We start from the raw sequence: 20,398 nt of genomic DNA, 5'->3' as shown, positions 1-20,398 counted from the left end.
GGTGGTTTAACCAAGGCGAACTTCATTGTTTTCTGGGTGAACAAACTCTGCTAACTTATGCCCCCATTTGGCAGCTCTGTGTCTCACCAGCACAAGATTCACCTCTGAGCTATCAGGGAGGCAAAAGCTACCACACCAGCCTGTTTCCCAGATCCTCGACAGCCTGAATATAACCGCGCTCAGGCTCGGCGCCACCTCCACTTCCAAGATCTTTGACATTAAGTTTGCAAACTCCTTCCAGAATCCCTCCAACTTCGGACATGCCTAAAACATATGGACATGGTTTACCAGACTCCCTGCACTCTGCCCACATCTATCTTACGCCCCTGAAAAAAAAAACGACTCAACCTAGGTCATATGCCCTATGCATCACATTAGTGCAGATGTACATTGAGTCATGGGGGGCTCACCCCTCCCCATGATTCTGTACATCTGCACTAATAGGGGCCCCAGCTCTGACCCAAACCTCTTTCAAACTCCGCTGGGAACCCGTCCAGGTCGGGGGTATTCCCCGACTGCATTGCTCCCACACAGCCCATACAAAACAGCCTCATGACCTCACCCCACCGGGGGCTCCGAACATACAACTTCCGATAAATTGCCTCAAACTCCCAATTTAGCTCCTCTGGCCCTATTACCAGCTTGCCAATAACCCTCGCCACCGTCTGCCTCCTCAGCTGAAATGCAAGCATCTGCTCGCCTTCTTCCCATGCTCGTACACTGCCCTTCTAGCCCTGCGTAGCTGTCCCACCACCACACCCGACGACACTACCCCAAACACCATTTGGAGCTGCTGCGACTCCTTCAGCAGCGCCTCCTCAGGCGCCACCGAGTATCTCCGGTCCACCACTAGAACGGCCTCCACCAGCATCAGTCTCTCCGCCCTCAACTTATATGCCCTAATCAAAATAAACTCCCCTTTGAGCATTGCCTTCAGCGCCATCCACAACGTAGCCACTGTGACCTCTCCAGTTTTATTATGCAACACATAGCCACCCCTATTTTCTCACAGACCTCATTACCGGCAAATAACCCCACATCCTACCTCCACTGTGGCCTCTGGGAGCTCGCCCCCCTTCTTCCCACAAATCTACCCAGTGTGTCGCCGGGTCAGACACCATGATCGCCAAATACTCGGTCCCAATCATTCCCGCCAGCAGTGCCTTTTCTAGGATCCTCCCACCATGATCAGCCGGTGTGTGTCCAGGCCTGGGATCTTTGCCAGGACTTGCTTCAAAAACTCCACATCGTCCCAATCCGGAGCATAAATATTCACCAGAACCACGGCTGCCCCCTCAAACCTCCTGCTTATTATCACAAAAATACCCTCAAGGTTGGCCCACTTTGCTGCCCATCTTATTAACCAGTGCTGCCAAACCCCCTCGTCTTCATATCTAGCCCCAAATGAAACACCTGTGCCACCCATCCCTTCCTCAACTTTGTCTGATTCACCACCTTGAAATGAGTCTCTTGCAAAAACACAGCGCTGCCTTCAGACTCCTCAAATGCGGCCCATTAATCCCTGAATCCCTGAATATTCCGTTAAATGAGCTGGGGTGGGGAGGGGGAGGGGGGGGGGGGGGGTTGTGGTCTCAGCCCCCCTCTGTTCCGGTGAGCCATATCTCCACTTTTACCAGCTCCCTCAGGTGTTCGCCTCGCGACCCCCATGGCCTCCCGAAGATGTCCGCTGACAGCCGCCAAGCAACTGCACGACACCAACTCCATCCACGTCAGCAACCCAACCCACCATCCCCAATAGAGTACAAGAAAACAAAAATGAAAACTACCCCCCCCCCCCCCCCCACCACCCCCCACCCCCGCGCACACACAAACATATAAACAGATCTTTTTTTCCAATACATTTAAAGCACCCAATTCAATTTTTGTTCCAATTAAGGGACAATTTAGTGTGGCCAATCCACCTATCCTGCACATCTTTGGGTTGTGGGGGTGAGACCCATGCAGACATGGGTAGAATGTGCAAACTCCTACAGACAGTGACCCGAGGCTGGGATTGAACCTACGTCCTTGATGCCATAAGACAGCAGTGCTAACCACTGCGCCACGATGCTGCCTTACATAATATAAAACATGATACAGCATTTAACCCAGCCAAAGAGCACAAACGCTCCCCCCACTGGTATCTTAATAGTCCAAAGTTCTTACAAGTCCCCAAGTCTATGACCTGCTTGCCTCCTCTGGTGCATCCATGGAGAACTCCTGGCCCTGGTACGTAACCCAAACTAAGTTGGGTACAGCACCTTAAACTTCATTCCTTCCTTGAACAAGACCGCTTTGAACCTGTTGAACCCAGCCCGGCGCTTCGCCCGCTCAGCACCCAGATCCTGGTAGATCCGAATCACATTTCCTTTCCAGCTGTACTTCCTCGTCTCCTTCGCCCACTGCTGAATCTTCTCCTTGTCTAGATATCTGTGTAGTCACCCTAGGCTGCTCACGTGACTTCGACCTCCTCCTCAGCGACCTGTACGCTCAATTTACCTCGGGGGTCGATCGAAGAGCACCTCCCCAACCAGCTTCCCAAGCATGTTCACTACATACTTGGTGGTCTGCGTGACCTCACTGCCTTCAGGCAACCCCACAATCTGGGATTCTGCCTCCTTGACCGATTCTCCACTTTCTCCCTCAGCCACCAGCATAACCTCTGCCTCCATCGAGGCCAACCAGTCATCAACCGGTCCTCATGGTCCACCACCGACTCTTTCACTTTGTGGAGCGACGTGCTATGTGCCTCCAATCTCTGCTCCACTCTCTCAATGGCTGCCCAAATCGGGTCAGCCACCTTAGCCAGGTCTTCTGAAGCCTCCTCCCTTTGCTGCGGAACGTGACCATCATAAATTCCACCAACTGTTCAGTGGACCACCGAGCAGACAACAACGCCATAGAGTCTTTCCTGCTCCAACTGTTCTTCCTTTCTTGAAGTGTATCCTTGTCCGCGGATCCATACACCAGCCACACCAGAGGAGTATTTCCTTCTCTGGGAACACCTGCACATTTCATCCTCAAATACTACACCCTTCGGGTGGGAAAAGACCAAAAAAATTCCACCTTGAGTGGGAGCCACCAAATATACAACCACTTAGTCCATGGCCACCACCAGAAGGTAACTATGGAATTTTAAATGTTAGACGATCTCTGAAGGCTAAGGATGGTTGTGATTTTGGATGAGTGCAACTAATTCTGCAAATGAAATGTCCCTTAGTTGCTGTGTGTGGTAGTACGGTACCTTGGAAGTGAGCTGCTATTGGTGCAGAGGACTCGCTGCCCATTGGCCGGGTGATGTACCATCAATTGGACTCGAGACACGATGAAGATCCAAACTGTGGCTTTAATCAGCCAATTGTTAGCCTGGTGGTCGACTACAGAGAAAGGCCGACCACTGGGAACTCTGTGTACTTATACCCCGCCTCAGAGGCGGGGTCTACTTGCCTCTTGACCAATTGGTGAGCAGTCACATGACTAGTCCCTGCCAATCGGACGAGAGGCACATGACCAGCCAGAGCCAATGGGAAACCCATGCTCTACACCAATGGCAGTGCTCACATTCATACCACTACACCGGGCAAATCATGTGCCTCTCAGCTAATTGGCTGAGGAAGTTATGTGCCTCTCAGCTGATTGGCTGAGAGGTAGGTAGCTCCGCCTACAAGGGGGGTTTTGAACCCGTGTGTCCCGGCAGTCGGCCTTTCTTCTGTACATCTGCTGCCGGGCACACATCTTGTGCATTAAAGCCTATCGTTTGGATCTCATCTACGTTTCGTGTTCATTGATTGTGCATCAATTTAATGCACAAGTTTTTAAAGGATGGAGCTTCGTATCAAGCCAGAGTGCCTTCGACTCAGCCCTCTCGCAGCAAATGCAACAGCAGCATTTAAACACTGGCTGGCGTGTTTCAATAGTTACTTGAGCGCAGCCGAAAACCCCCCGACAAGGGAACAAAAACTGCATATCCTCCACTCGTGCGTGGGCACCGCCGTGTACACGCTCATAGAGGACACGACAGACTATGACGCGGCCATGGACTTGCTTAAAGGACATTTCATCCGGCCGGTGAACCAGATCTACGCTCGGCACCTACTGGTCACAAGACAGCAATTCCCTGGTGAGTCTTTAGACGAATTCTACCGGGCCCTCCTTGTTCTGGGGAGAAACTGAGCCTGCCCACAAGTTTCTGCGGCCGAGCACACCGAACTTTTAATCAGAGACGCTTTCGTTGCGGGTATTCAATCTTCCCAGATCCACCAGAGACTCTTAGAAAAATAAACTTTAAGCCTCACCGAGGCACGGGCCCTCGCCTCTTCTCTAGATGTCGCTAATCGCAACGCCCGCGCGTACGCTCCCGACCGCGCGGCGGCCCCCTGGGCAGCATGGAACACGATCCCCCTCACCTCCGCAAATTCCTCCGTACCGCAAAACTCCTTAACCTGACCGACAATAAGGATCAGTGCGTGTTTAGCACCGACCGTCGAGCCATCCTTGACTACGTAGTGCGTAACGGAGTGATAGGCCCCGACCCCGAATTCATGCGCCCCCTGATGGAGCTCCCCCTCCCCCACTCCCTCAAAGCCCTCAAGCGCTGTCTGGGCTTCTTTTCATATTACGCCAGTGGGTCCCCAACTACGCCGACAAAGCCCGCCCACTCATCCAGTCCACCATGTTCCCCCTGTCGATGGAGGCCCGCCAGGCCTTTAGCCGCATCAAAGCGGATATTGCAAAGGCCACAATGTGCGCTATCGACGAGTCCCTCCCCTTTCAAGTCGAGAGCGACGCGTCTGATATAGCTCTGGCGGCCACCCTCAACCAAGCGGGCAGACCCGTGGCCTTCTTCTCCCGTACCCTCCACGCTTCCGAACTCCGCCATTCCTTGGTGGAAAAGGAAGCACAGGCCATAGTCGAAGTTGTGCGACATTGGAGGCACTATCTGGCCGGCAGGAGGTTTACCCTCTTCACAGACCAACGGTCAGTGGCTTTCATGTTTGATAATGCATAGAGGGGCAAGATAAAGAACGATAAGATCTTGCGGTGGAGGATCGAGTTGTCCACATACAACTACGACATCTTGTATCGTCCTAGGAAGCTAAACGAGCCTTCCGATGCCCTGCCCTGTGCCAACGCACAAGTGGACCGCCTCCGCATCCTCCACGCGGACCTCTGTCACCCGGGGGTCACCCGCTTTTTCCATTTCATAAAGACCCGCAACCTGCCCTACTCCATCGAGGAGGTCAGGACAGTGACCAGGGAATGCCACATCTGCGCGGAGTGCAAGCCTCACTTCTACCGCCCTGAACAAGCGCATCTGATAAAGGCTTCCCGCCCCTTTGAATGCCTCAGCATGGACTTCAAAGGTCCCCTCCCCTCCAAGAACCGCAACACGTACTTCCTCAACGTGATTGACGAGTACTCCCGTTTCCCTTTCGCCATCCCCTGCCCGGACATGACCACGACCACCATTATCAAAGCCCTGCATACCATCTTCTCCCTGTTCGGTTACCCCGCATACATTCATAGCGATCGGGGGTCCTCATTTATGAGTGACGAGCTGCGTCAATTCCTGCTCAGCAGGGGCATCGCCTCCAGCAGGACGACCAGTTACAACCCCCGGGGTAATGGACAGGTCGAGAGGGAGAACGGTACGGTCTGGAAGACCGTCCTGCTGGCCCTACGGTCTAGAAATCTCCCAGTCTCCCACTGGCAAGAGGTCCTCCAAGACGCCCTCCACTCAATCCGGTCACTTCTCTGTACCGCCACTAACCAAACGCCTCACGAACGTCTTCTTGTTTTTCCCAGGAAGTCTTCCTCAGGGACCCCGCTACCGACCTGGCTGGCTACCCCCGGGCCCATTCTGCTCCGGAAGCACGTGCGGGTGCACAAGTCGGACCCGTTGGTCGAAAGTCCAGCTACACGCAAATCCACAATACGCGTATGTGGAGTGTCCCGACGGCCGACAGGACACGGTCTCCCTTCGGGACCTGGCACCCGCCGGATCTCGGCCACATACCCCAGCACCAGCAACCCCCCCAACCCCAACTGCCCCCAGCACCCCCCCCCCCCCCCCCCCCCCACCCCCCGGCCCCACCGACACCCTCATAGCCCAGCGGACAGGAATCCCCTCCCCCGGCCTGGCCCCCGCTGGCTCCGACCAGGGGTACGGACACAGGAACAGAATCATCGCTCCCGAAGTCACGGACGACCACCACTCCGACGTTGCCGGCACCACTGCGCAGGTCAAGCAGGACATTGAAGGCGCCCATTCGACTGATTGAATCGATGTGACCTACTGGTGGACTTCTGCCTGCGGATGGACTCTTGTGTTTTTTTTAGTTCCTTGCCTGTTCCCCATTCCCCCCCCCAATTTTATACACTGTACATAGTTGCTGTTTTCTTTTTGCACATAAGCTGCGGGTCAGTGGGCAGCCATCGATGCAACGGTACGACCTAAACATCTCTAGTCATACTACCAGTCTCACGTACTCACGGGACACGCCCCCCTCATGTCCGGGTTTCCCCCCCGCTTCTTTTTCAAGAAGGGGGTGAATGTGGTAGTATGACATGGGGTATTATGGTACCTCGGAAGTGAGCTGCTATTGGTGCAGAAGACTCACTGCCATTGGCCCAGGTAAGTCATGTGCCTCTCAGCCGATTGGCTGAGGAAGTCATGTGCCTCTCAGCCGATTGGCTGAGAGGTAGGTAGCTCCGCCTACAAGGCAGTATATAAGAACCCGTGCGTCCGGGCAGTCGGCCTTTTTTCTGTATGTCTGCTGCCGGGCACACATCTTGTGCATTAAATCCTATCGTTTGGATCTCATCTACGTTTCGTGTCCATTGATTGTGCATCACTGTGGCATTGCTAAACTCCTCATTAACTCCTAAGGCTTCATTCCAAACACACTCAGGAGAATTGAGTGCTGTTTAGCCTCATCTGCTATTCCTAACACCAAGAAAAAGTGTCCTTACCTTTCCATATATTAAGTCCAGGCCTCGTGCCCCTCCCTAAACTCACTGATAGTCCCGAAGTTAGCCACGGTGCTGCCAACTCGATTTTCTTTTCTGTCGGTAAACTCACCAAAACACCCGCTCTCGACTGCCGCCAATGTCGCAACCTAGCTACTCACTGGACAGAACTTTGTGTCGCCATGCTGCATATTGAATTTTTCTTGTCCTGTTTAATTCTTGTCACCAGAAAATGTGGTAATCTGACCACAGAAAGGTAAAAATTCAATCTTCTTTACTTATGAAAATATTGAGATAATAGCACAACTTGACTTCAGGCACCAACAGCAGTTCTACACAACTATACGCAGGCTCCTCGTGGCAATACTGAAAACCCATGCAAGCTGCTCAAATTGTTAAAGACATCCACCCATATAATCAAACAGGAAGATGGTTACTGTAACACTTGATTACATTGTCCTTTGGCAAGGAGAAGACCTCTATAGCGATGTTTTAAATTACAAATGATTTGATAAAGTAAAGGCTGAAAGGTAAGTACATACAGAGAACATGAACATACAGTGCAGGAGGAGGCCATTTGGCCCATCGAGTCTGTACTGACCCACTTAAGGCCTCACTTCGACCCTACCCCCATAAGCAAGTAATGAGGAAAAATGTTCTTATGTAATGCTGGGTTAGGATTTTCATAAAATTTCCACTGCTGAAGGAGGTCATTCGGCCCATCGAGTCTGCACCTGGAAAGAGCATCCTACCCAAGCCCACACCTCCACCCCATCCCTGTAACCCAGCAACCCCACCCAAACTTCTTTGGACACTAAGGGCAATTTAGCATGGTCAATCCACCTAACTTGCACATCTTTGGACTGTGGGAGGAAACCGGAGCACCCGGAAGAAACCCACGCAGACACGGGGAGAATGTGCAGACTCCGCACAGACAGTGAGCAAAGCCAGGAATCGCACCTGGGACCCTGGAGCTGTGAAGCAGCAGTGCTAACCACTGTGCTTCGGTGCCGCCCCAAAGATTTGGAATGCATTGAGTAATAGGATAGCGAATACAGTTTAATAGCTGACTTCAAAGGGAACTTGATGAATACCTGAAGGAGAAAAGAATTACAGGTACATGAGGAAAAAAGTAGGGGCATGGGACTAACTGGATTGCTCTTCGAAAGGATCGACGCAGACCCCATGGGCTCATTAGACTTATTTTTCCTGCACAGTTCTCTGATTTTATGATTCTGTAGCCTGCAGAAGTGTTAATATCAGGTAGTCACAGAGGAGGCAGAAAGTACAAGATAGGGCTTTGTTTTAGAAAACATTGCCAAGTAATATTTAACAATCCTTACCTTTTATTGTGTCCTGGAGGGAGAATGTTCCCATGGCTGTCAATTGGAGGCATTCTGCTCTCACTCTTGATCTTTAGCTTCCTGTTATGTTCCAGTTCTTTTTCCAGTAATGTAATTGCTTTCTTCTTCCCTTGTAAATCAATGTACAAATTGCCACAGGAGACAAATTGCAGCCAAGAATTTCCCCCCATTTTTGAAGGGGGTGGAATGGTGATTGGATATAGTGAAGCAATCAGTTTGGAAACGCGCGCTTTCCCTGCGCTGGAATGCTTTTCAGAATCTTTGGAGACATAACATCTCCAGACATTACTATTGAACTCTTTGTCTGGCCTCTGAGAAAAGATGGGTGTAAACTTTCCAACATCCAGCCAATTGTGATGGTTTAGAGAGTGGCTCCGCAGAGATGCATGTATTCTTTGGAAGAACTCTTCCATCACATCTTTGTGTCGGGGTGGGTGGAGCACATGTCTTTGTTGTGCCTTGGGTTGAAATCCACTGAATTTTACATGCTTATCTTTCAGCAGAAAGTCATTGTTTGCACCTGTGAACGATTTTGGAGCTGGTGTGGCATGCCTATTTTGTTTCTCCCAGCTGGGCAGTTGGATCTGTAACAATTGGAAAGAGTTCTTTGTCAACTCATGTTTAAATATCAAACTTCAGAGTCGATGTTTAACTATCTCATTAAGGGTGGCAGTAAATACACTACAGTTGATGTCAGTGACTGAGAGCTTGTGGAATGCCACTCTTGATTTGCCACTCTTCGTTTTGATACTATAAACACAAATAACGTGGGACATGGTGCCGCTATCGCTGGCGGGCAGAGTGCAATCCGTCAAAATGACGGTTCTCCGAGGTTCTTGTTCCTCTTCCAGTGCTTGCCCATCTTTATCCCTAGGGCCTTTTTTAAAAGGGTGACCAGCAGCATCATGGGATTTGTTTGGGCGCATGGCACCCCGAGGGTGAAGAGGGTCTTCTTGGAGCGGAGTAGGGATGGGGGGGGGCTGGCGTTGCCCAACCTCTCGGGGTACTACTGGGCGGCCAACGTGTCGATGGTGCGTAAGTGGGTGATGGAGGGGGAGGGGGCAGCATGGAAATGGATGGAGAGAGCGTCCTGTGGGGATACAAGCCTGGGGGCCCTGGTAACGGCGCCGTGGCCGCTCCCTCCCACGAGGTATACCACGAGTCCGGTGGTGGCGGCTACCCTCAAGATTTGGGGGCAGTGGAGGCGACATAGGGGAGAAGTGGGGGGCTCGATGGAGGCTCCGTTAAGGGGGAACCATAGGTTCGTCCCGGGGAACATGGATGGGGGATTTCGGGGATGGTATAGAGCGGGCATTAGACAGCTGAAGGACCTGTTTATCGACGGAAGGTTTGCGAGCCTGGGGGAGTTGGAGGAGAAATTTGGGCTCCCGCCGGGAAACATGTTTAGATATCTGCAGGTAAAGGCATTTGCTAGACGGCAGGTGGAGGGATTCCCTGCGCTCCCCGCGAAGGGGGTGAGTGACAGGGTGCTCTCGGGGGTCTGGGTCGGGGAGGGGAAGATATCCGATATCTACAAGCTTATGCAGGAGGTGGAAGAGGCGTCAGTAGAGGAGCTGAAAACGAAGTGGGAGGGGGAACTGGGAGAACAGATCGAAGACGGGACATGGGCTGATGCCCTGGAGAGGGTAAATTCTTCCTCCTCGTGTGCGCGGCTTAGCCTCATCCAATTCAAGGTGCTGCATAGAGCCCACATGACTGGGACGAGGATGAGTAGGTTCTTTGGGGGTGAAGATAGGTGTGCCAGGTGCTCGGGGAGTCCAGCGAACCATGCCCATATGTTCTGGGCATGCCCGGTTTTGGAGGAGTTCTGGAAGGGGGTGGCGAGGACGGTGTCAAGGGTGGTGGGATCCAGGGACAAGCCAGGATGGGGACTCGCGATCTTTGGTGTTGGGGTAGAGCCGGGAGTGCAGGAGGCGAAAGAGGCCGGTGTGCTGGCCTTTGCGTCCCTAGTAGCCCGGCAAAGGATTTTGCTACAGTGGAAGGACGCGAGGCCCCCAAGCGTGGAGACCTGGATCAATGACATGGCGGGCTTCATTAAGCTTGAGAAGGTTAAATTCGCCCTGAGAGGATCGGTGCAAGGGTTCTTTAAACGGTGGCAACCTTTCCTCGACTTTCTGGCTCAACGATAGGGTACTGGGACAGTAGCAGCAGCAACCCGGTGGGGTGGGGGGGGGGGGGGGGGGGCGTTGATTATGTTGGCTTATTTTATTTAAATTTGATTTATCTAATTTTAATTTATGGTTAAGTTCTCTTGTTTGGGGGGGGGGGAATGTGATACATGTGATGTTACGGTATGGGGGGAATTGTGGGTGTTATGGGGCTGTTAGTTGCATATTACTGCTTTTTGCTATACTTGTTGTTATATTTTCTGTAAAAAATTCCAATAAAAATTATTTTTAAAAAAATAAACACAAATAACATTTTCCAGACCATCAGATGAGTGATTTTCATACATTCCACAGCCCCTTAAAAACCTTGCCTTCGTCTTGCATGCACGTTGCATGCCCGGTGTACAGGTAGTGTGAGTCCTCATTCACGCACTCACCTTCCTATCGCTGCCAACACTACCTCCCTAATTGGAGTAATGTTATGGAGTAATCCCTCCCATTCACTGCTCGGGTTTTGCTGGCATCTGCTATGTGCTACCTCGTCCTGGAAAAGAAAGAGGAGTGGTTGCGAATGAGTGTATTTGTGTGCGTATTCCTTGCATGGTTGAAAAGCTGTAAGATGTGTCTGAGGTGTGTGCCGTGCTGATGAACGATGCAGTGTGTAAATGTCAGTGTATGACTTGATGAAGGATGCAGTGTGTTGAGCAGCGATAGGTTAATGAGTGGGCCGCATGAGTGGTCCTCCTTCATCTCAGCAGGCCACAAGATTGAAATGGGGCTTGTGCAATACCCGCTGAATATTTCATAACAAGTTATATAAAATGTTTAATCCTACATATAATAGAACTGTCATCAACTTTAAATGGTAAAAACAAAATAAATATTTACGCTTACTTTACTTAAAATACAAAAGTAACATAAAAAAGCGCAACCTCCCACTGGTGTCGTAGCCAAGACAGTCTCCTGGGATAGGCTCATTTTGCTAACCGCACTTGTGCACTTAGAAATTGTGGGCTTGCTGATCGAACCAAAGTAGCACATTGATTGGACGGTCATTGTGTGCAATCAGCACCTCATTTTATGTGCCCTTGTTTTGTGTGCCTACCACTTTAGTAATACCGGTAGGAAAAGAACTTGGCAGATGGAAACCAGCAGCTTGCCCGCTATTGGTGTTGAGGTTGTGATGCTGCTACCGGTGCAGTTATTGAGCAATGTATGCTTATAGAATGGGCTCTTACTTTGGCCACTCAAAGTCAAGTCAGTAAATTCATTGTGGTACTGGAGTAGCTTACTGGAGTAGTGGCAAAACCTGTTGATCAGTGCAGCCAGATACAACTGAATAAGGCTTGCCAGTCTATTGACAGTTCTCTTACGAACACTATTTTCTTCGATGTGATGTAGCAGTGTGGCGAACATGTAGTAGTTTTGGCTCCGTGCCCGCACTTGCCAAACTTTCAATTACTTTTGGAAAGCATCTATTCCTTCGCAGCGTCCAAACGCAATCATCATCCTCTTGCAATTTGAGGTTCAGTTCATTTAGAATTGAAAAGATGTTTGCAAGGTAAGGCATAGTTAGATTCAAACTCTCATTTGCCAGTACTTCCCTGCACATGGGCTTTCAATCCTAATTAGCATTGGCACAATTAACAAAGTCATATCTCAAAAAATCATTTTTATACTGATTTTGGTTTCTTCTCAATGGGTTGTTCACCAGAGGCCCTGGAGCTCTGTATACAGCTCACACCAGCACTGCTTTGTCCTGCCATGGACTCTCCTGTGCAGCTCACACCAGCACTGCTTTGTCCTGCCATGGACTCTCCTGTGCAGCTCACACCAGCACTGCTTTGTCCTGCCATGGACTCTCCTGTGCAGCTCACAGCAGCACTGCTTTGTCATACCGTGGACTCTCCTGTGCAGCTCACACCAGCACTGCTTTGTCGTACCGTGGACTCTCCTGTGCAGCTCACACCAGCACTGCTTTGTCGTACCGTGGACTCTCCTGTGCAGCTCACACCAGCACTGCTTTGTCGTACGTGGACTCTCCTGTGCAGCTCACACCAGCACTGCTTTGTCCTGCCATGGACTCTCCTGTGCAGCTCACACCAGCACTGCTTTGTCCTGCCATGGACTCTCCTGTGCAGCTCACACCAGCACTGCTTTGTCGTACCGTGGACTCTCCTGTGCAGCTCACACCAGCACTGCTTTGTCCTGCCATGGACTCTCCTGTGCAGCTCACACCAGCACTGCTTTGTCCTGCCATGGACTCTCCTGTGCAGCTCACACCAGCACTGCTTTGTCGTACCGTGGACTCTCCTGTGCAGCTCACACCAGCACTGCTTTGTCGTACCGTGGACTCTCCTGTGCAGCTCACACCAGCACTGCTTTGTCGTACGTGGACTCTCCTGTGCAGCTCACACCAGCACTGCTTTGTCCTGCCATGGACTCTCCTGTGCAGCTCACACCAGCACTGCTTTGTCCTGCCATGGACTCTCCTGTGCAGCTCACACCAGCACTGCTTTGTCGTACCGTGGACTCTCCTGTGCAGCTCACACCAGCACTGCTTTGTCCTGCCATGGACTCTCCTGTGCAGCTCACACCAGCACTGCTTTGTCCTGCCATGGACTCTCCTGTGCAGCTCACACCAGCACTGCTTTGTCGTACCGTGGACTCTCCTGTGCAGCTCTCTCAAGCAGATTCAGTTGTGAAATCCTGCCCTGTTTGTGTCTCTGGCTCTCTCTTCCTTATTACAAAATGTCCCATCTTCAGTTCTTCACACAGTCCTGTTGCCTTGCTTGCTGGCAGCTACAAAATGGAGGAATCTCTCCTTTGTACAGAGCGTGTGACCTGTTCTCTGCTGCCACTTCTGGTGCGAAGACCCCATCGTTTGTATTTAAAGGTCATTCGTGGCCAACAGTCTCAACTTAAACGTCGATTGCGGCCAGCATTCTTTGGTTTTTCTCTATTAAATTCAATATTGGGACACCACACTGACATCAGGAGGAGGCCTTACTGGGACAGCATGCTGACATCAGGAAGAGGTGGTTCTGGGACAGCATGCTGACATCAAGAGGAGGCAGTGCGCTGATGTCAGGAGGACGCGATACTGGGACAACACGCTGATGTCAGGAGGACAGGACCCCTTGAGTCTGTTTTGCCATTGAATTAGATCTGTATCTTAATTCTTCCTACCTTCCAGGCTCTTATGCTGTTAATAACCATGGTTGAAAACCTGCAATCTCAATTTGGAAATTGTCAGCTCATATTTTTAAAAATAGGAAAAATAAAGTCTGCTAATCATAGCCAAGCTGTTCCAGCAAGCACAGCCACAACACTGGCATTGGAGCAGGTGTGGATGGCCCAAGGGCCTGTCCCTGTGCTGTAATTTTCTTTGGTCTTTTAAAAACACTCCAACATTTTTCTTTACAATCCAACACGTCATGGATGAATTTATCAAATATGATGCTTTCTTTTCTTTTCTGAGCTGGAATACAAACAGTAAAAAAGAGCCAGAGTTTGACAAAATACACAAATCATTTCCAGCTTCTTCATTAGGACTAGCTAGGTAATTAGCAAACAAGGGACCATAGATGCCTCTCTCTCTCTCTATATTAGAGAAAGACAATTAATTATACAACTTGAGAGGCACCACTTCACATCAAGCATGGGGCAGGTAAGTCTATCTCAGCAGGAACAGGAATTGAACCCACACTGTTGCTGTTATTCTGAATCATGCGTTAGCCATTTTATACTACGTGGCCCCTATTAGTTCAGAAAGAGTGGTGAAATTACTGAAAGCAGGTTTTCCTATTTAGAGGAAAATCTTTTGTATAAAGTTATCAAAATAGTCCCCTGCTGTATCCCCAAAAATTGTTTTCTTCCCTTTCAAGTGTTTATTTAATTCATTTTTAAAAGTCATTATGAAACTGCTTTCACTACCTTTCAAGAAATGTATTCTTGATTTTAACAACTCAATGGTTAAAAATGTTCTCTCATATCGCCGCTGGCTCTGTTGACAATTACCTGAAATCTGTGCCCACTAATTATTGACTCTTCTGCCACTGGAATTGTTCCTCCTTATTAGCTGTATAAAATTCCTCCATGGTTTGAAAAACAATCTTGTTAACTTACTCTGCTCTAAGATGAATAGTCTCAGTTGCTCCAGTATTTCCATGTCCTTCAATGCTGATGTGGTTCTAATAAGTCTCCTCAGCACCCCTTTGAAGCCCTTGACATCTTTCCTCAAGTGTGATGCCCATAGTTGGCCACAGTACTCCAGCTGGGCTCAAACCAGTGGTTTATGAAGTTTTGACATAACTCCCTTACTTTTGTCTTGTATGTTTCTATTTACAAAGCCTGGGATTTTGTGTGTTTTCTCAACTTCTCGAGTTTCTCAATGTTTTATGTATGTGCAACTCAAGTCTCTGTTCTTCCACCTCTTTTAAAAATGCCATCATGATGTGATATAAGGACAGGAATATCTTTGTTTCCCTGGACCTTGGCATTACTCATTCTTTAATCCGCTCATTTATTGCACTCACATAGCCCATACTTATCTAATACCGGAGTTAGAACTCCATATTATGTCCCTGGAAGAATTCTAGCTAAACGTTGGTGACAAAATGCCAAGAAATGCTCAGAAAATCATCAATATAAGAGAGCAGTCAGAGGCAACTGGGGTGGAGCCGGCTCCCGAACATGGCGACGTGATCCTCAAATGGGCTCAACTCCACACTCCTAAAGGCAGACTACTAATATTGTTAAGGTCATTGACGAGAAACTTGGCTTGTTAGCGCAGATTTTCAGTGCTCATGCTATGGAATTGCAGAATGCTGGTAAAAGGTTCGATGAAAGGGAGGAGAAAATACTTACTGTCTAAAATGAAATTTCCTCACTTGCAATCCTTGGAAAAGTGGCTAAATGGTATGTCAGAATTTCTGGATGATCTGGAAAACCGAGGCCGAAGGAAAATTGTCTGGGTTGTCAGTTTACCAGAAGGGGCTGAATGTAAGCCCCAGTTAAATACTTTGAGAACTGTACCATGTTTCTCAATGTGGATACAAAAGCTGGACGTATTAAGTTAGAAAGGGCACATTGTGTCCTGTCTTTGGGGCCTAGGGACAATCAGCGTACCTGGCCCATAATGATCTGTTTTTGTAACTTTGGAAATAGCCAAAGTGGATAGGAGACAGCAAGGCCTCTTTCTTCCAAGCTTTCTGAGTGGTGATACAGCAGAGGCGCAAGGGTTTTGATTAAGTTAGGAAACAGCTGAAGCCTATCCAAGTGCAATGTGCCCTGCCACACTATCCGAAAACTCTGTAGACATTTGAGAATCCGCTAAGGCCATGGACTTTGTAGGTTCAGTGGAAGACAATAATACAGTCCACTGTAAATTCTCGACTTCACCCCTTGTCATTATAATTTCTTCTTAATTCTGTGGTGATATTTATCATGCTGATAGGGATGATTTGGTAATTAAAGACTACAGCAAGTGATTTATCCTTAAGAATACGAAGGACTTACATTTGTCTTGTATGGAAAACACCCCTCAGGATTTTCCTTTAAGTTAAGGAGTGCGCTGTGCAGGTTGTACTAAGGTTATGTGATAGATATCCATCTTTTCTTCTTCTTATCTGTACATTTATAGTGGCACTATATGCTTTATGGTCTCCTTTGCTTTATGATAAATATGAGTCACACCACTACTGAGTGGTGGACGAGTGGCTTAAGTCTTAATGGGAGGGATTAGAGTTCAGAAAGGGCATTCAGCACTCATCCTTATTGTGGTATATCTTACCTCATTTTTGAGGGCAAACAATGGGAAATTTGTAGATATAGCCCTACCAACCCTCACATTTAATAAACCCCATAGAATGAGCAACTTTGCATATTTTTTGTGTTTTTTTACTTTGGGGTTAAAGAATCATTAACTGGTTCCTGAAGGGGCACAGGCGCATCTCCTGGAAAAATACTTTATAATCTGTCAACGGTGCCTCTGGTATAGTTGGAGATGGGAGAGGTATGTTTTGGGGCATGCCCGAGTAGAGTGTGAAAATCTCTGCCTTGTAAGCCTTTTTTCTCTTTGTGTCAATATCCTTCCTATACTCTCCTTGGCTAAATACTTTGAAACTTTGTTCTTGGAATGTGTGGGGAGTACATCCTCCTATTAAAAGAAAAAGGATTTTGGCCAAAATTGTCCATTTGGATGACTATGTTCTCCCGCCAGAGCTGAACTGCACATGACATGTCCACCCGGCAGGAGTTAAGTGCTCTCAATTTGCAGCTGATCACTTCATATCACTTAAGTGTAATTGGGGGGTGATTGGAAAGCACTTAATTCTGTTTAAAGTGGTCCAGCAACTGTCAATAAAAGCTTGATGTTTTGGCTAGAACGCTTTAGAGTTACTCAACTGTGAAGGGAGATGAATGGAACAATGCTGACAGCTATGTGTGGTGTGGAAGTCAATCATGACTTAGTAAAATCAATATCAAAGCAAAATGAATGAAAGGCTTGCAGGTCAAAGATCTGAGGGGGTGTAAACACAGCTGACTGGTTTTCTCTTTCCAGGAGTTGACAGATGCTGCTCCCTGCTAAGTAATGGGCTCAGAGACAATCCAATTAGTTGTCTCATTTATGTTAAGTATCCAATAATTGGCACTGATATGTAAAGGGGCTTCAGGTGGCCTTTGTGTCAGGTGATGTGACGTTAGAGTTTTGGGCAGAGTCTGTTGAAGTAAATTAAAGGTGTTTGTGGAAAAGGAGCAGAACCTTTGACTCTTATAAGAACTAGGAGCAGGAGTAGGCCATCTGGCCCCTCGAGCCTGCTCCGCCATTCAATTAGATCATGGCTGATCTTTTGTGGACTCAGCTCCACTTTCCGGCCCGAACACCATAACCCTTAATCCCTTTATTCTTCAAACAACTATCTACCTTTACCTTAAAAACATGTAATGAAGGAGCCTCAACTGATTCACTGGGCAAGGAATTCCATAGAATCACAACCCTTTGGGTGAAGAAGTTCCTCCTAAACTCAGTCCTAAATCTACTTCCCCTTATTTTGAGGCTATGTCCCCTAGTTCTGCTGTCACCCGCCAGTGGAAACAACCTGCCCGCATCTATCCTATCTATTCCCTTCATAATTTTAAATGTTTCTATAAGATCCCCCCTCGTCCTTCTAAATTCCAACGAGTACAGTCCCAGTCTACTCAACCTCTCCTCATAATCCAACCCCTTCAGCTCTGGGATTAACCTAGTGAATCTCCTCTGCACACACTCCAGCGCCAGTACGTCCTTTCTCAAGTAAGGAGACCAAAACTGAACACAATACTCCAGGTGTGGCCGCACTAACACCTTATACAATTGCAACATAACCTCCCTAGTCTTAAACTCCATCCCTCTAGCAATGAAGGACAACATTCTACTTGCCTTCTTAATCACTTGTTGCACTTGTAAACCAACCTTCTGTGACTCATGCACTAGCACACCCAAGTCTCTCTGAACAGCGGCATGCTTTAATATTTTATCGTTTAAATAATAATCCCGTTTGCTGTCATTCCTACCAAAATGGATAACCTCACATTTGTCAACATTGTATTCCATCTGCCAGACCCTAGCCCATTCACTTAACCTATCCAAATCCCTCTGCAGACTTCCAGTATCCTCTGCACTTTTCGCTTTACCACTCATCTTAGTGTCATCTGCAAACTTGGACACATTGCCCTTGGTCCCCAACTCCAAATCATCTATGTAAATTGTGAACAATTGTGGGCCCAACACGGATCCCTGAGGGACACCACTAGCTACTGATTGCCAACCAGAGAAACACCCATTAATCCCAACTCTTTGCTTTCTATTAATTAACCAATCCTCTATCCATGCTACTACTTTACCCTTAATGCCATGCATCTTTATCTTATGCAGCAACCTTTTGTGTGGCACCTTGTCAAAGGCTTTCTGGAAATCCAGATATACCACATCCATCGGCTCCCCGTTATCTACTGCACTGGTAATGTCCTCAAAAAATTCCACTAAATTAGTTAGGCATGACCTGCCCTTTATGAACCCATGCTGCGTCTGCCCAATGGGACAATTTCTATCCAGATGCCTCACAATTTCTTCCTTGATGATAGATTCCAGCATCTTCCCTACTACCGAAGTTAAGCTCATTGGCCTATAATTTCCTGCTTTCTGCCTACCTCCTTTTTTAAACAGTGGCGTCACGTTTGCTAATTTCCAATCCACCGGGACCACCCCAGAGTCTAGTGAATTTCGGTAAATTATCACTAGTGCATCTGCAATTTCCCTAGCCATCTCTTTGAGCACTCTGGGATGCATTCCATCAGGGCCAGGAGACTTGTCTACCTTTAGCCCCATTAGCTTGCCCATCACTCCCTCCTTAGTGATAACAATCCTCTATACAATAGCAGCTAAACTTATAACAAATGGTAACAGAGGATGGTTGCTGTGCAAATGTGAAGGGTTGAAAGATACAACTTTTCCAGACCAAGGAGTGAGTGAGAAGAAACCAAAACAAAGATATATGGCTGAACCTAGGATAAAGATGGCTGGATATGACCCCCACCCCCCCCACCCCCACCCCCCCCCACCCCTCCCCCCACCCCCACCCCCACACCCCCCCCCCACACCCCCACGAACCCCCCCACCCCACCCCCATCCCCCCCACCCCCCACCCCCCCCCACCCCCCCCCCCCCACCCTCCCCCCCCCCCCCCACCCTCCCCCCCCCCCCCCCCCCCCCCCTCCCCCCCCCCCCCACCCCCACCCACTTCCCCGGGGATCGTACGACCAATGGAGAAGTGCAGTAGTTATTGGACTAAGGTAACTGCCTCGGGAAAGAGAAAACAAGGTATGGCATTGGCTGTTTCTCTACCTTGTGACAGTAAAACCTGGAGGAAAGTGTTTTCTGAGCTGGAATTGGAAGAGTTAGACTCAGAAGAAGGTCTGCAGACTATTATGTTATATGGATAAGATTTATAAGCAGGATGACTTGTTAAGTGCATATGAAGCATGGTTGGATTTTGATAGATTCCAGAAAATAGAGGATTTCTCCATTGAAGACTATATAATGGAATTTGGCAGACTATATAAAAGGCTGCAGAAACACAACCTGGAATTTCCACAGTCTGTGTTGGCCTTTAAATTACTTGAGTGTGCTAGAGTGAGAAACATGGATAGGCTCCTGGTTTTGACAGGAGTTCAGTTTGCAGATAAGGATACCTTATTCGATCAGATGACAGAAGGTTTAAAAAAAGTTTCTGGGGAAACATTCGATTCCAATGGCTCTGATGACCCAAATAGGTCAGCCTGCAATAAAACAGAATATGGAAGATACACTACTAACAGGATGGCGAAATCATACGGTTACAAACAGGTTCCAGGAGATCGGGACGCAGAAATTATGACGACAGAAACCCAGTTAGAACCTACAATAGGAAGATGAACCCCAGAAATGCACGGGGCATGATAAATTGATGTTTTCGATGTGACTCTCAATACCATTATGCTTTCAACTGCCCAACGCGTTATAATAGACTGTTTGAAGCGGCACATGACAAGGAAGAGTCAGAAGAGGAAAAAGATAATGACCAGAAAGAAGGCATTGTCCTATTAACAAGTAGTTTTACGCCAGTAATGAGGGTGTTGGTTACAGAATCCTTCAATTGTGCTGAATTGGACAGTGGCTGCACATCTACTGTGTGTGGGATTGACTGGTTAAAATGTTATCTGGACTCCTTGAAAATCGTAACAAGGTTAAGGAATTTGAAAGTTCCACCAGTTTCAGGTTTGGGGATGATAATACTCTGAAGTCACTGAAAAGAGTGGTGATCCCTTGCAATATTGCTGGAGTGAATCATTTCATTAGCACGGATGTTGTATCAAGTGAGATACCTTTGCTTCTGAGCAGACCGTCGATGAAGA

At 48.4% G+C, this 20,398-nt stretch overlaps 1 protein-coding gene across 1 annotated transcript in view; it reads right to left on the bottom strand.

Annotated features, from left to right (window-relative positions):
• LOC119955093 (testis-expressed protein 52-like) overlaps window positions 1–20,398 on the bottom strand; it is a 51,326-nt gene that overhangs the window by 20,560 nt on the left and 10,368 nt on the right. Inside the window, exon 2 of the mRNA XM_038780962.1 lies at window positions 8,313–8,917. Within this exon, the coding sequence (XP_038636890.1) occupies window positions 8,313–8,917 (605 nt within the window). The remainder of the gene's footprint in view (window positions 1–8,312; window positions 8,918–20,398) is intronic.

Source organism: Scyliorhinus canicula, chromosome 20 (genome assembly GCF_902713615.1).
Source record: "Scyliorhinus canicula chromosome 20, sScyCan1.1, whole genome shotgun sequence".
Classification (NCBI taxonomy): Eukaryota; Metazoa; Chordata; class Chondrichthyes; order Carcharhiniformes; family Scyliorhinidae; genus Scyliorhinus; species Scyliorhinus canicula.
Note: the sequence above shows the minus strand (reverse complement) of the source record. Positions and strands in the feature narration are given on the sequence as shown.